This window comes from Tachyglossus aculeatus, chromosome 15 (genome assembly GCF_015852505.1).
Source record: "Tachyglossus aculeatus isolate mTacAcu1 chromosome 15, mTacAcu1.pri, whole genome shotgun sequence".
NCBI classification, from domain to species: Eukaryota; Metazoa; Chordata; class Mammalia; order Monotremata; family Tachyglossidae; genus Tachyglossus; species Tachyglossus aculeatus.
The window spans coordinates 26,336,795-26,352,323 of record NC_052080.1 but is presented as its reverse complement, the minus strand read 5'-3'; the positions used below and the strand labels follow the sequence as shown (position 1 = coordinate 26,352,323).

Here is a 15,529-nt window from a genome sequence, read left to right as displayed (position 1 = left end):
GTCGCTGCACAGTGAGACGGCTGGCCAGGTGTGCGGGCTGGCCTGAAGTAGAAGATAGCCTGGAGTTGAATAATAATAATAATAATAATGGCATTTATTAAGCGCTTACTATGTGCAAAGCACTTTTCTAAGCACTGGGGTGGTTACAAGGTGATCAGGTTGTCCCACGGGGGGCTCACAGTCTTAATCCCCATTTTACAGATGAGGCCCAGAGAAGTGAAGTGACTTGCCCAAAGTCACACAGCCGACAATTGGCAGAGCCGGGATTCGAACCCCTGACCTCTGACTCCAAAGCCCACGCTCTTTCCACTGAGCCACGCTGCTTCTCCCAACGTTGAGGTGGAAGGGGGTGGAAGAGGGATTTAAAGCTTACAGTAAGGAGTTTTTGTTTGCTGCGGAGGTGGCTGGGCAGCCACGGGAGGTTCTTGAAGCGTGAGGAGACGTGGATAGAAAATGTGCTTAGAAAAGTGATCTGGGCAGAAGAGCGGGATGCGGCCTGGAGTGGGGAGAGATAGGGAGGTCAGTGAAGAGGGAGGCAGGACAGGGTAAATTCTTAGATAATAATAATAATAATGGCATTTATCTTTTAGACTGTGAGCCCACTGTTGGGTAGGGACTGTCTCTATATGTTGCCAATTTGTACGTCCCAAGCACTTAGTACAGTGCTCTGCACACAGTAAGCGCTCAGTAAATACGATTGATGATGATGATTAAGTGCTTACTATGTGCAAAGCACTGTTCTAAGCGCTGGGGAGGTTACAAGGTGATCAGGTTGTCCCACGGGGGGCTCACAGTCTCATTCCCCATTTTACAGATGAGGTAACTGAGGCCCAGAGGAGTGAAGTGACTTGCCCAAAGTCACACAGCTGACAGTTGGCAGAGCCGGGATTCGAACCCACGACCTCTGGCTCCAAAGCCCGGGCTCTTTCCCGCTGAGCCACGCTGCTTCTCAGATCAGCAGAGTAGCGGTTTGAAAGTCTTGTGTGTTTTCCCCTGTGGGCTGTCCACTCTCCCCTGCAGGACCACAGTTTTAAATTCCAAGAGAGCGTGCTGAAGATGGGATAGACCCGATTGCTCTTTAGCCAGCGCACGTGGGTTGAGGGCGGTCTTTTTTATTTTCTCCTTCCCGCTTTTCCCTCCGTAAACTCACCGTTCTCTACCGAGGGCAGCTTCTGAATTTCTCCCTCTCTCTGTATCTCTAAAGGTCAGCATCCAAAGTAACGGGGAAGTTCCATAAAGCGCTATGTCGATTTCAGGATCGGCTTTTCCCCGCTGACCTCTTAGATGCTGAGCCCTTCAAGGGACAGGGAGCATGACTAAATCCCACCTGTGTTCTCTTTCCCAAAGCTTAGTACAGTGCTCTGCACATAGTAAGCTTTTAGCAGGATTGTTCCTGACCGGAGATTTACAAATCATCTCTGTCCACCACTGCAGAAATGCAGAGAGGCCGAGACAAAAGAAAAGATTGAGACAACAGACGCGCTTCCTGGGGTTCAGTTTGCTCCCACACGTGGATCAAAGCGCTAACTATGTGGTAAGCACTGGGGTAGAAACAAGATAATCAGATTGGACTCAGTTGCTGGCCCTGGCTGCTTGCCTCGGCCCCCACCCCGCCAGAAGGGACAGAATGCACAGCGACGGGAACCAAGCGAACTCGTTAAACACATTTATTGAGTTGTTAACAGTAACCAAACACGATGTATGACCTTTGGAAAACAAGAAACAGAAAACGGTTCAGCTCTGACCTCGGCAAACCCTACTACAGATATGTGACAAAGAATGAAACCATTCTGCTTCCGGACCGTCTGCAACGCGTTCCTCTCGACGGCGGGTCTTTTTGTTCAATGAACAGAAGGATCGTAACTTAGAAGTGAATCTGCTCCCTCTGGCCGGGCTGGCCGCCACAATTCTCTCTCTTTCTCTCTCTCTCTTTCTCTCCCAGGAGTATTTGGAGCACAGAACACAAGTCCATACTACTGTGGGAGGAAGCACTCTCTCTCCCTTTCTCCCTCTGTCTTCCCGGGGCGAATTTCCTATGTACAAAGGCTGAAGAGTCTCTGGGCGTGTCGCGAGATTAGTTCAGGAAAACGGTATCAAAATTGTTTACCACGTTTAAGGGAGCGGTCGTCTTCCAAGACGGATCTTAGGGCGACGTTGCGTGACTCGAACTTCCCACGTGGGAAGGAAGGGCCGGTCCGGGCCGGGGATGGGTAGGGGGGCGGCGGGAAGGTGGAGGGGATATTCTAGGTTATGTCGATTTCCAGTTGTAGCGCTTGGCTGAGGCTGGGGCTGCAGTTGGCCCGGGCCACTTATTTGAGGAGCCACTCGTTTACTGGACGGAGGAGACAGAAAAACAAGGCAGTTAGTTTACAGGCGGAATATCGGGGTAACCGGCCAACCGCCACCTCTCCCCGGTGCCCGATGGCTGGGGTTTCCTGGGCGGAGCGGAGGGCAGGGCAGGGGCCGGGCACCCACCTCTGTACTGGAGTTTTTGGGGTCTGTGGTTGGGGCAGTCTTTGCCCTGCAGGCTGAAGTTGATGTTGGTGCGGATGCAGCGGTTGTTGAGGGGCTGGCCCGGCCGGAAATTGTCGCTCATGCTCAGGAAGATCTGGCTCGGCTGGTTCTGGCTGAGGAGCCTCAGTGAGTGCATCTGTGGGGAGACCCAGAGAGCCCAGGGGGCTGCAGGTCTGGCCCCCGCGCTGACCTCGAGCCCCCCTGGGAGGCCGGGAAGGGCCAAGGCCTAGTCCATCGGGCCATCTGAGAGCGAGGGGGACACCTCGGAGAAGCAGCACGGCCTAGCGGCAAGAACACGGGCTTGGGAGTCCGAGGACGTGGGTTCTAATCCCGGCTCTGCCGCCCGTCTGCCATGTGACCTTGAGCAGGTCACTTCTCTGGGCCCCTGTTCCCTCCTCTGCAAAATGGGGATTAAGACCGTGAGCCCCACCGGCGCTTAGCGCTTAACAAATACCATCGTCATCATCCCCCCTCACCCTCCGAACTCGGGGGCATCTCTCTGGGGCCTGCGGCTTGTAGGGCCACCCCGGGACCCTCTCTGCTCACCTGCATCCGGGTGATGTAAACGGGCTTGTTCATGATGATCCAACTGGCTGTTTCGTAGCAGGGCGGAGTCGTCATGGACCCGTCGTACGTGATGAAGCTTGCGGTCTCGGGGTACAGCTCCTCTATATTGAGTCCCTGGAGTAAGTAGGCGTCGTCTGCAGGGTGCAATCAGGAAACCGTTCAGCTCAATCTCCCACCACGTCACTAAAACCCGAGGCTGCAAATTCTCCTTCGAGGACCAGGGTGCCTTTTTGCTGCCTCTGAATTGCAAATGCAAGGCTACCGGAAAGCCTTTTTAAAAATAACTTTCCGCGTTTTTAAAAATCGAAAATGGGGAATCAATTCTTGGCAGTTACTGCAGGCAGAGAACTGTACTAAGCACTTGGGAGAGTAATAATAATATATCAAGCACTTGCTACGTGCAAAGCGCTGTTCTAAGCGCTGGGGAGTTTACGAGGTGATCAGGTTGTCCCTCATGGGGCTCACAGTCTTAATCCCCATTTTCCAGATGAGGGAACTGAGGCCCAGAGAAGTTAAGTGACTTGCCCCAAGTCACACGGCTGACAAGGGGTGGAGCCGGAATTTGAACCGATGACCTCCGACTCCAAAGCCCGGGCTCTTTCCACCGAGCCACGCTGCTGCAATAGAGTTGATAGACATGATGCCTGCCCACAAGGAGCTTTCAGTCTGGAAGGGGAGACAGACGTTAACATCGAGGACAGATAGGAGAAATGGGAGAGAATGAGAAGCAGGTCCACAGACCAAGACTGAGGGGAGCAAACTCACTCTTGTATGTTATTCTGGTGATGGTGTCTCTGTTGAGCATCCGATTCAGGAACGGGTTCGACGAATCTGACACCTGTGGGGAAAGGCGAGGGAATCAATCAATCAATCAATCGCATTTATTGAGCGCTTACTATGTGCAGAGCACTGGACTAAGCGCTTGGGAAGTACAAATTGGCAACACATAGAGACAGTCCCTACCCAACAGTGGGCTCACAGTCTAAAAGGGGGAGACAGAGAACAGAACCAAACATACCAACGAAATAAAATAAATAGGATAGAATAGAATAGAAATAGAAGAGAGAGATCCGTTGATCCATCGACTGTTTCTTTCCTCTCGGCCCTGCGGGTTAGTGTGGGCCAGAGCGGAGTTTCTAGACTGTAAGCCCACTGTTGGGTCGGGACCGTCTCTATTTGTTGCCAACTTGTACTTCCCAAGCGCTTAGTCCAGTGCTCTGCACACAGTAAGCGCTCAATAAATACGATTGATCGATTGATCTGCTCCGTGAGCCGCCCCCCGGCTCCGACGAACGCCCAAGCTCTCCCCGAGGAGAAGCCCCAGGAATCTCGAACGGAGCTGATGCGCCCCAACAGCCCCCCTGAGTCCTGGGGGGTTGGGGAGAGCCCTCGCCCCGCCAGGCTCGGCCCGGGTCTCACCTTCATAAATATGGAGACCACCACCAACCCGTTGGGACTTTTTGCGGCCTCTGTGACGTTCGTGTATAACTCGTGGTTATAGTGGATGAGTTGCACCTGGAGAGGGGAGGGCAGAAGGAATTGGAATTAGAGAGGCAGCGTGGCTCAGGGGAAAGAGCCCGGGCTTTGGAGTCAGGGGTCATGGGTTCAAATCCCAGCTCCGCCAACTGTCAGTTGTGTGACTTTGGGCAAGTCGCTTCACTTCCCTGCGCCTCAGTGACCTCATCTGGAAAATGGGGATTAAGACTGTGAGCCCCCTGTGGGACAACCTGATCGCCTTGTAACCTCCCCAGTGCTTAGAACAGTGCTTTGCAGATAGTAAGCACTTAATAAATGCTATTATTATCATTATTATTATTATTATTATTATTATTATTATAATTAGCGGCTGAGTAACACACACGCAGGGGGCAGCTATTTTCCTGCGGACGCTAATAATCCTAATTGCGGTATTTTTCTCGTGCCGACCATCAGTCGGTCAGTGGTATTTCTTGAACCCTTCCTGTGTGCAGCGCACTGTACTGAGCGCCTGGGAGAGTTCAGTACAGCACAGAAGCAGCATGGTCTAGTTGCTAGAACATGGGCCTGGAAGTTGGAAGGACTGGGGTTCTAGTCCCGGCGGCTCTGCCACTTGTCTGCCGTGGGACCTTGGGCAATTCATTTAACTTCTCTGTGCCTCAGTTACCTTATCTGTAAAATGGGGATTAAGACCGGGAGCTCCATCTGGGACACGGACTGCGTCCAGCCTGATTACCCTGTATCTAGCCCGGAGCTCAATACTGTGTCTGGCTCATTGTAAGAGCTTACAGTGCTCTGCACATAGTAAGCGCTCAATAAATACGATTGATTGATTAACCAGTAACAACAACAACAACAACAACAAAATAATTGTTAGGTTCCCCGCCCACAAGGAGCTTACAGTCTAGAATGGGAGGCGGACATTAAAATAAATAAATTACGGCTACGTACATACGCGCTTAAAGGGATTCTAGTTCACAGAACTAGGGAAAAGAGGATTTAATCGGGGATGGTCTCTTGGAAGACCAGGTGCCAAGCACTGTGCTAAGTGCTGGAGTAGATACAAGATCATCAGATCAGACACATTCACTCATTCAATCGTATTTATTGAGCGCTTACTGCGTGCAGAGCACTGTACTAAGCGCTCGGGAAGTACAAATCGGCAACATATAGAGACGGTCCCTACCCAACAACGGGCTCACAGTCCCTGAATCAATCAATCAATCATATTTATTGAGCGCTTACTATGTGCAGAGCACTGTACTAAGCGCTTGGGAAGTACAAATTGGCAACATATAGAGACAGTCCCTACCCAACATTGGGCTCACAGTCTAAAAGTCCTGAAACCACCCAGGATCACCGCTTTAAGGGCAGGGAGAGGACAGGCCTTTAAGCTCCCATTTTACAGATGGGGAAATTGAGTCAAAGAGCGACTGAGTGACTCACCCAAGGTCACACAGCAGCGAAGGGGAGAAGCCGGGATTAGAACTCGAGCTCCCCGACTCCCGGGCTCGTGCGCTAGCCACTTTTCAAATCGTGACGGTGTCAAAAAATAAAATAAAGCTATAATACCGGTACCCAGGCAGCTATAGGAAAATTTGGCAAAAATTATTAATGTGGGGAAAGATGCTATAATCCAGCCTTTATTAATTAATCCATAGATCAATCGGCTATTCTTTGTTTATGTGGGTTATGCTCACCCCAGAGCACCGCACTTACACTGTTGGTAAATTTGCGCCATGAATTTCCTGAGGTCCCCACTACCCCCAGGGGTTCTCTTCTCATTTTATCACCCAACTGCGGCTTTAATCTTAAAGTCATTTAAAAAGATGAATTCGGTTTAATACCACACAGAAGGAAGAGGCCAGATGAATCATTTGTGTGCGTCTCTTAATTTCTTTGGAACCTGCAGTAACAATCCAGATGGTTTTTAGGTTGTTGCTGCTAACTGTTTTAGCTCGTTGGTGCAATCTGCTATTTCGGGGAAGAAAATAAGCAGTCAATCAATGGTACTGAGCGCTTTCTGCGGGTGAAGCGCTGTACTAAGCGCCTGGGGGAGTATAATGCAACAGAATTGGTCACGTCTTCCCCTTCCATAAGGCTCCCTGCTCCCACCTGCTCTCCATCTCCTCTAATGTCCCCGAGGCTTTGAGCCTATTTTGTCTATTTGTGTTGTTTTTTAATTTCTCCTTGCTCCTGATAATAGTAATAATAATGATGGTATTTGTTAAGCGCTTACTATGTGCAAAGTACTGTTCTACGTGTTGGGGGGATACAGGATGATCAGGTTGTCCCACGTGGGGCTCACCATCTTAATCCCCATTTTCCAGATGCGGGAACTGAGGCCCAGAGAAGTGAAGTGACTTGCCCAAAGTCACATAGCTGATAAGTGGCAGATGCAGGATTAGAACCCATGACCTCTGACTCCCAAGCCCCTGTTCTTTCCACTGAGCTGCTTCTGCTCCTGATGCGTCTGCCCCCAACCCCTTCTGTCCGCTTAAACTCTTTGATGGTGGTCCCCATGAAAGACAAGAATTGTGTCTACTTTCCATCTTTATAGCCTCTCCCCGCGCTTAGTACAGTGCCCTGCGCCCTCTAAACCCTTAATAAGTGCTTTTCCTACTACTACTGAGGAGTTTTCAGCTTAGAGGACGCTAAAATATTCATTCATTCATTCAACTGCATTTATTGAGCGCTTACTGTGTGCAGAGCACTGTACTAAGCGCTTGGGAAGTACAAACCGTCAACATATAGCGCTTAGTACAGTGCTCTGCACCCAGTAAGTGCTCACTAAATAGGATTCAATGAATATAGAGACGGTCCCTACCCAACAACGGGCTCACAGTCTAGAAAACAGAATATAGAATAATCTAGAATATAGCTGCAGAACATTGTTCTTCCCAAGTGCTTAGTACAGTGCTCTGCACACAGTAAGCGCTCACTAAATAGGATTCAATGAATATAGAGACGGTCCCTACCCAACAACGGGCTCACAGTCTAGAAAACAGAATATAGAATAATCTAGAATATAGCTGCAGAACATTGTTCTTCCCAAGTGCTTAGTACAGTGCTCTGCACCCAGTAAGCACTCACTAAATAGGATTCAATGAATATAGAGACGGTCCCTACCCAACAATGGGCTCAGAGTCTAGAAAACAGAATATAGAATAATCGAGAATATAGCTGCAGAACATTGTTCTTCCCAAGCGCTTAGTACGGTGCTCTGCACACAGTAAGTGTTCAATAAATACAATTAAATGACTGAATTGTATTAGGGGCTTGGGAGAGTTCAGGAGAAGCAGCACGGGCCTGGGAGTTGGAAGGTCGTGAATTCCAATCCCGGATCCGCCGCTTGTCTGCTGTGTGACCTTGGGCAAGTCGCTTCACTTCTCTGGGCCTCAGTTACCTCACCTGGAAAATGGAAATTGAGGCTGCGAGCCCCACGTTGGTCAGGGATTGTGTCCAACCCGATTTGCTTGCGTCCACCCCAGCGTTTAGTACAGTGCCTGGCACAAAGTAAGCACTTAACAAATGCCATAATTACTATTATTATTATTATAATTATCCCTGCCCTCAAGGAGTTTACAGTCTACTCTGCGCAGGGCCATGGACACAATTTCCTGGCTTCAAAGAGGCAGTCACCAAGTAATTTACACAGAGAAGAAGAGACAGGGAAATGGATGTGTTGAAGGAGTAGAGCTTTTTTTTTTTAAACGGCATTTCATTTAATTCATTCAAACAATCGTACTTATTGAGCGCTTACTCTGTGCAGAGCACTGTACTAAGCGCTTGGGAAGTCCAAGTTGGCAATATATAGAGAGGGTCCCTACAACAACGGGCTCACAGTCTAGAAAGTGTTTACTAAGTACCAGGCACCGTTCGAAGTGCTGGGGTAGTTACAAGCTAATCAAGTTGAACACACTCAATGGCCCACACAGGGCTCATAGTCTTAGCGTCCACTTTCCGGATGAGGTAAATGAGGCATGGAGAAGTGAAGTGACTTGTCCAAGGTCAAACGGCAGACAAGTGGCGGAGCCGGGATTAGAACCCAGGTCCGTGCTCTATCATCATCAATCGTATTTATTGAGTGCTTACTGTGTGCAGAGCACTGTACTAAGCGCTTACTAAGTGCTCTATCCAGCGTGGCTCAGTGGAAAGAACATGAGCTTGGGAGTGAGAGATCGTGGGTTCTAATCCCGGCTCCGCCACTCGTCAGCTGTGTGACTTTGGGCAAGTCACTTCACTTCTCCATGCCTCAGTTCCCTCATCTGGAAAATGGGGATTAAGACTGGGAGCCCCATGTGGGACAACTTGATTACCTTGTCTCTCCCCCAGGGCTCAAAACAGTGCTCGGCACATAGTAAGCGCTTAACAAATACCATCGTCATCATCACTAGGCCACACTGTTTCTCCGTGTGGTTTGAAACTTTTTGCCACCAGTCGCCTTAAAGAGACAGGGCCCAAACTCAAGCTGTTTTGTTCTTTTCCCAGAAAATTAGGGGAGAAGGAGGTGGCTAAGCCAGATGTTCTATGCATCTATGAACATAGTAAGCGCTTAACAAATACCATCATCATCATCATCACTAGGCCACACTGTTTCTCCATGTGGTTTGAAACTTTTTGCCACCAGTAGCCTTAAAGAGACAGGGCCCAAACTCAAGCCGTTCTGTTCTTTTCCCAGAAAATTAGGGGAGAAGGAGGTGGCTAAACCAGACGCTCTAGGTGTCTATGAACACAGTAAGCACTTAACAAATACCATCATCATCATCACTAGGCCACATTGTTTCTCTGTGTGGTTTGAAACTTTTTGCCACCAGTCGCTTTAAAGAGACAGGGCCCAAACTAAAGCTGTTCTTTTCCCAGAAAATTAGGGGAGAAGAAGGTGGCTAAGCCAGACGCTCTAGGCGACTATGAACATAGTAAGCGCTTAACAAATACCATCGTCATCATCACTAGGCTACACTGTTTCTCCGTGTGGTTTGAAACTTTTTGCCACCAGTCGCCTTAAAGAGACAAGGCCCAAACTCAAGCTGGTCTGTTCTTTTCCCAGAAAATTAGGGGAGAAGGAGGTGGCTATGCCAGATGCTCTAGGTGTCTATGAACTGAACAGGAGCCTGTTGTCAAGAGGGAATCAGTGAGTCAAAGTCTTATCTGACTGAATGGGGATTAAGAATGGGAGCCCCATGTGGGACAACTTGATTACCTTGTATCTCTCCCAGGGCTTAGAACAGTGCTCGGCACATAGTAAGCGCTTAACAAATACCATCGTCATCATCACTAGGCCACACTGTTTCTCCGTGTGGTTTGAAACTTTTTGCCACCAGTCGCCTTAAAGAGACAGGGCCCAAACTCAAGCTGTTTTGTTCTTTTCCCAGAAAATTAGGGGAGAAGGAGGTGGCTAAGCCAGATGCTCTAGGCGTCATTGAACATAGTAAGCACTTAACAAATACCATCATCATCATCACTAGGCTACACTGTTTCTCCGTGTGGTTTGAAACTTTTTGCCACCAGTCACCTTAAAGAGACAAGGCCCAAACTCAAGCTGGTCTGTTATTTTCCCAGAAAATTAGGGTAGAAGGAGGTGGCTAAGCCAGATGCTCTAGGTGTCTATAAACTGAACAGGAGCCTGTTGTTACGAGAGAATCAGTGAGTCAAAGTCTTATCTGACTGAATATTAAGACTGGGAGCCCCACGTGGGACAACTTGATTACCTTGTCTCTCCCCCAGGGCTTAGAACAGTGCTCGGCACATAGTAAGCGCTTAACAAATACCATCATCATCATCACTACGATACACTGTTTCTCCGTGTGGTTTGAAACTTTTTGCCACCAGTCGCCTTAAAGAGACAGGGCCCAAACTCAAGCTGTTTTGTTCTTTTCCCAGAAAATTAGGGGAGAAGGAGGTGGCTAAGCCAGACGCTCTAGGTGTCTGTGAACACAGTAAGCGCTTAACAAATACCATCACCATCATCACTAGGCTACACTGTTTCTCCGTGTGGTTTGAAACTTTTTGCCAGCAGCCGCCTTAAAGAGACAGGGCCCAAACTCAAGCTGTTTTGTTCTTTTCCAAGAAAATTAGGGGAGAAGGAGGTGGCTATGCCAGACGCTCTAGTTGTCTATGAACTGAACAGGAGCCTGTTGTTAAGAGGGAATCAGTGAGTCAAAGTCTTACCTGACTGACTCACGGTCTTTTTTTAGTGGTATTTTTATTAAGCGCTTACTCTGTGTCAAGTGCTATGGTGAATGCTGAGGTGGACTGTGGTAATCAGATTGGACACAGACACTGCCTCACAGGGTGCTGTCAGTCTGGGAGAGAGAGGTAGATTAAATGCTTAGTACAGAGCACAGAGTAAGCACTCAATAAATACGATTGAATGAATCTCATTAGCCTGATGTGGTAGTTGAGGAGCGAGGTGAAAGCATTTGCCCAAGTGGAAAAACTGGGCTAGAACCCGGGTTTCCTGACTCCCAATCTTCTGTTCTTTCCACTAAGCCCCACTGCCTCTAATGGGGAAGGAGAGTAGGTATCTTATCCCTATTCTACAGATGAAGAAACTGAGGAAAGGGGCCAGCCGCGACAGACCAGTTGAGAAGAGTGACCAGGCCCCTTTCTCTTGGAGAGGCTGAGGGAGTTTCTGGAAATTTCCCCCTTTCTCCCTCTCATCTGCCATGTCCGCCCCTCGCAGGGACCCCCGGGGCCGATCCCCCTACGCGGCGGCGGCGGAGAGATCCACCCGAAACGCGTTCCGCAGATTCGTGGAGGAGCATCCCGGCGCCTTCGACTGCGGGCGGGCCCAGGTGAGCCGGGGGATGGAGATCTTGAGCGAGTCACTTCCCTTCTCCGGGCCTCCCGTTCCCTCTTCCCTCAAATGGGGATAATAATAATAATAATGATGATGGCATTTGTTAAGCGCTTACTATGTGCAAAGTACTGTTCTGGGCGCTAGGGAGGATACAGGCTGATCAGATGGTCCCACGTGGGGCTCACATCCCCATTTGACAGATGAGGTAACTGAGGCACAGAGAAGTTAAGTGACTGGCCCAAGGTCACACAGCGGACAATTGGCAGAGCTGGGATTTGAACCCATGACCTCTGACTCCGAAGCCCGGGCTCTGACGACCGCGAGCCCCACGGGGACCGGGGGGGTGTCTGACCCGAATGACTTGTCTCTACACTATTGTCTATTTATTTATAAGTAAATAGACTGTGTAAATAGACTTTTAGACTGTGAGCCCACTGTGATGATCATCATCATCATCAATCGTATTTATTGAGCGCTTACTATGTGCAGAGCACTGTACTAAGCGCTTGGGAAGTACAAATTGGCAAATATAGAGACAGTCCCTACTCAACAGTGGGCTCACAGTCTAAAAGGGGGAGACAGAGAACAAAACCAAACATACTAACAAAATGAAATAAATAGAATAGATATGTACAAGTAAAATAAATAAATAAATAGAGTAATAAATATGTACAAACAAATATACATATATACAGGTGCTGTGGGGAAGGGAAGGAGGTAAGACGGGGGGATGGAGAGGGGGACGAGGGGGAGAGGAAGGAAGGGGCTCAGTCTGGGAAGGCCTCAATGGTGAGGAGTTTCCGTGTGATGCGGAGGTGGTAGAAAACCGGAGTAAGTGCTCAAGGAATAGATCTGATTGCTTAGAGAAACAGCTGGAGAGATGTTGGGTTCCAACACAGTTCGGGCCTGGCGGGGAATCAGCCGGGTTGACGGCAGCGTTAGGTTGGAATCAGCTGGTTCTAATGCTGGACCACCTCTGGGGTCAGGGTCAGAGACCGGGCTTTGGAGTCAGAGGTCATGAGTTCGAATCCCGGCTCCGCCACGTGTCTGCTGTGTGACCTTGGGCAAGTCACTTAACTTCTCTATATATGTGTATATATATATATATATATATGTATATATATGTCTATATGTCTATATATGTATATATGTTTGTACATATTTATTACTCTATTTATTTATTTTATTTTATTCTCTCTATGTGTATATATATATATCTATATGTCTATATATGTCTATAAGTTTGTACATATTTATTACTCTATTTATTTATTTTATTTTATTCTCTATATGTGTATATATATGTCTATATGTCTATATATGTATATATGTTATATATGTATATATGTTTGTACATATTTATTACTCTATTTATTTATTTATTTTACTTGTACCTATCTATTCTATTTATTTTATTTTGTTAGTATGTTTGGTTTTGTTCTCTGTCTCCCCCTTCTAGACTGTGAGCCCACTGTTGGGTAGGGACTGTCTCTTATGTTGCCAATTTGTACTTCCCAAGCGCTTAGTCCAGTGCTCTGCACATAGTAAGCGCTCAATAAATACGATTATTGATGATGATGATGTTATATATGTATATATGTTTGTACATATTTATTACTCTATTTATTTATTTATTTTACTTGTGCCTATCTATTCTATTTATTTTATTTTGTTAGTATGTTTGGTTTTGTTCTCTGTCTCCCCCTTCTAGACTGTGAACCCACTGTTGGGTAGGGACTGTCTCTATATGTTGCCAGCTTGTACTTCCCAAGCGCTTAGTACAGTGCTCTGCACATAGTAAGCGCTCAATAAATACGATTGATGATGATGTTATATATGTATATATGTTTGTACATATTTATTACTCTATGTATTTATTTATTTTACTTGTACCTATCTATTCTATTTTATTTTGTTAGTATGTTTGGTTTTGTTCTCTGTCTCCCCCTTCTAGACTGTGAGCCCACTGTTGGACGGGGACCATCTCTATATGTTGCCAGCTTGTACTTCCCAAGCGCTTAGTCCAGTGCTCTGCACACAGTAAGCGCTCAATAAATACGATTGATTGATTGATTGATTCTCTGAGCCTCAGTTCTCTCATCTGTAAAATGGGGATTAAGATTGTGAGCCCCACGTGGGACAACTTGATCACCTTGTATCCCCCCCCAGCGCTTAGAACAGTGCTCTGCACATAGTAAGCGCTTAACAAATGCCATCATTATTATTATTATTATTATTATTATTCGGGCCGGTCCCCTGCCCCGGTGGAATTCCCAACAGCTCCCGATCTCTCCTCTTCCTCCGGGGGATAGATCCTCCGTCGTGTTCAGTGAAGGGGTTGCCAGCGCTGCTTTGCCAGCCATTGTACTTTCATAACCCTGAGAGTCAGGAAGTTTATTTCGGTCTAACGTCCCTCCCGAGGCAAATTAAATCCAAGGAAATTGGAGTCTACTAATCAAAAAGCGGCATGGGCTGATGGAAAGAGCATGGGGCTGGGACTCAGGAGAGCTGAGTTCTAACCCAGCTCTCTTACCTACTGGGAAGGAGCATGGCCTAGTGGATAGAGTTCGGACCTGGGTTCTGACCCCAATGCTGCCACTTGTCTGCTGTGTGACCTCAGGAAAGTCACTTCCCTTCTCTGGGCCTCCGTTCCCTCAGCTGGAAAATGGGCATTAAGACCGTGAGCCCCATGTGGGACGGGGGCTGTGTCTAACCTGATTAACTTGTATCTACATAGTAAGTGCTTAACAAGAACCACAAGTATCATTATTATTATTAATCGATCGATCGCTCTTATTGAGCACTTACTGGGTGCGGAGCACTGTACTAAGCGCTTGGGAGAGTACAGTATAATAAGAGTTGGTAGACCTGGTCCCTGCCCACCATGAGCATATCGTCTGTTTTTTGTTTTTTTTAGAAGAAGCAGTGTGGCCTAGTGGAAAGAAAACAGGTCTGAGAGTCAGAAGGGCCTGGGTCTGCTGCGTGACCTTGGACAAGTCACTTCACTTGCCTGTGCCTCAGTTATCTCATTCATTCATTCATTCATTCGTATTTATTGAGCGCTTACTGTGTGCAGAGCACTGTACTAAGCACTTGGGAAGTACAAGGCAGCAACATATAGAGACGGTCCCTACCCAACAATGGGCTCACAGTCTAGAAGGGGGAGACAGACAACAAAACAAAACACATAGAGATGGTGTCCCAAATCCACCAGCCGCTTGCTGTGTGATTTAAATAACTTAACTTCTCTGGAAATCTGTAAATGGGGATTAAATATCCATTAGTATTATTGGTAATAATGGTACTTATTGAACGCTTGCTATGTGCAAAGCACTGCATTCATTCTTTCATTCATTCAGTCGTATTTCCTGAGCGCTTATTATGTGCAGAGCGCTGTACCAAATGCTTGGGTGAGTATACTATAACATCAAACACATTCCCTACCCACAATGGGCTATCTGTTAGACCGTGAGCTCCATGTGGAACAGACCCTGTATCCGACCCAATTCTCTTGTGTCTAATAATAATAATAATAATAATAATAATAATGGCATTTACTAAGCGCTTACCACGTGCAAGCACTGGAGAGGCTACAAGGTGCTCAGGTTGTCCCACAGGGGACCCACAGTCCTATTCCCCATTTTACAGATGAGGTAACATCTGGGAAGCAGCATGGCTCAATGGAAAGAGCTTGGGCTTGGGAATCTGAGGTCATGGGTTCAAATTCTGGCTCCCCCAGTTGTCAGCTGTGTGACCTTGGGCAAGTCACTTCACTTCTCTGGGCCTCAGTTCCCTCATCTGTAAAATGGGGATGAAGACTGTGAGCTCCCCGTGGGACAACCTGATCACCTTGTATCCTCCCCAGTGCTTAGAACAGTGCATTGCACATAGTAAGCACTTAACAAATGCCATAATTATTATTATTATCTGTAAAATGGGGATTAAGACTGTGAGCTCCATGTGGGATATATGGACTGTGTCCAGTCTGATTATCTTTTTTTCTATGCCAGCGCTTAGAACAGTGCCTGGCACATAGTAAGTGCTTAAGCAGCGTGGCTCAGTGGAAAGAGCCCAGGCTTGGGAGTCAGAGGTCACGGGTTCAAATCCCAGCTCCGCCACTTGTCAGCTGTGTGACTTTGGGCGAGTCACTTCACTTCTCTGGGCCTCAGT

At 47.6% G+C, this 15,529-nt stretch overlaps 1 protein-coding gene across 1 annotated transcript in view; it reads right to left on the bottom strand.

Moving 5' to 3' along the window:
* Nucleotides 1-1,651: 1,651 nt before the first annotated feature.
* The window catches only part of CA10 (carbonic anhydrase 10), a 111,947-nt gene continuing 98,069 nt past the window's right edge, over nucleotides 1,652-15,529 (bottom strand). The window contains exons 5-9 of the mRNA XM_038757515.1: nucleotides 4,501-4,596; nucleotides 3,847-3,919; nucleotides 3,061-3,215; nucleotides 2,476-2,650; nucleotides 1,652-2,332 (exon numbers count right to left, since the gene is read on the bottom strand). Of these exons, the coding sequence (XP_038613443.1) occupies nucleotides 2,310-2,332; nucleotides 2,476-2,650; nucleotides 3,061-3,215; nucleotides 3,847-3,919; nucleotides 4,501-4,596 (522 nt within the window). The 3' untranslated portion in view covers nucleotides 1,652-2,309. The remainder of the gene's footprint in view (nucleotides 2,333-2,475; nucleotides 2,651-3,060; nucleotides 3,216-3,846; nucleotides 3,920-4,500; nucleotides 4,597-15,529) is intronic.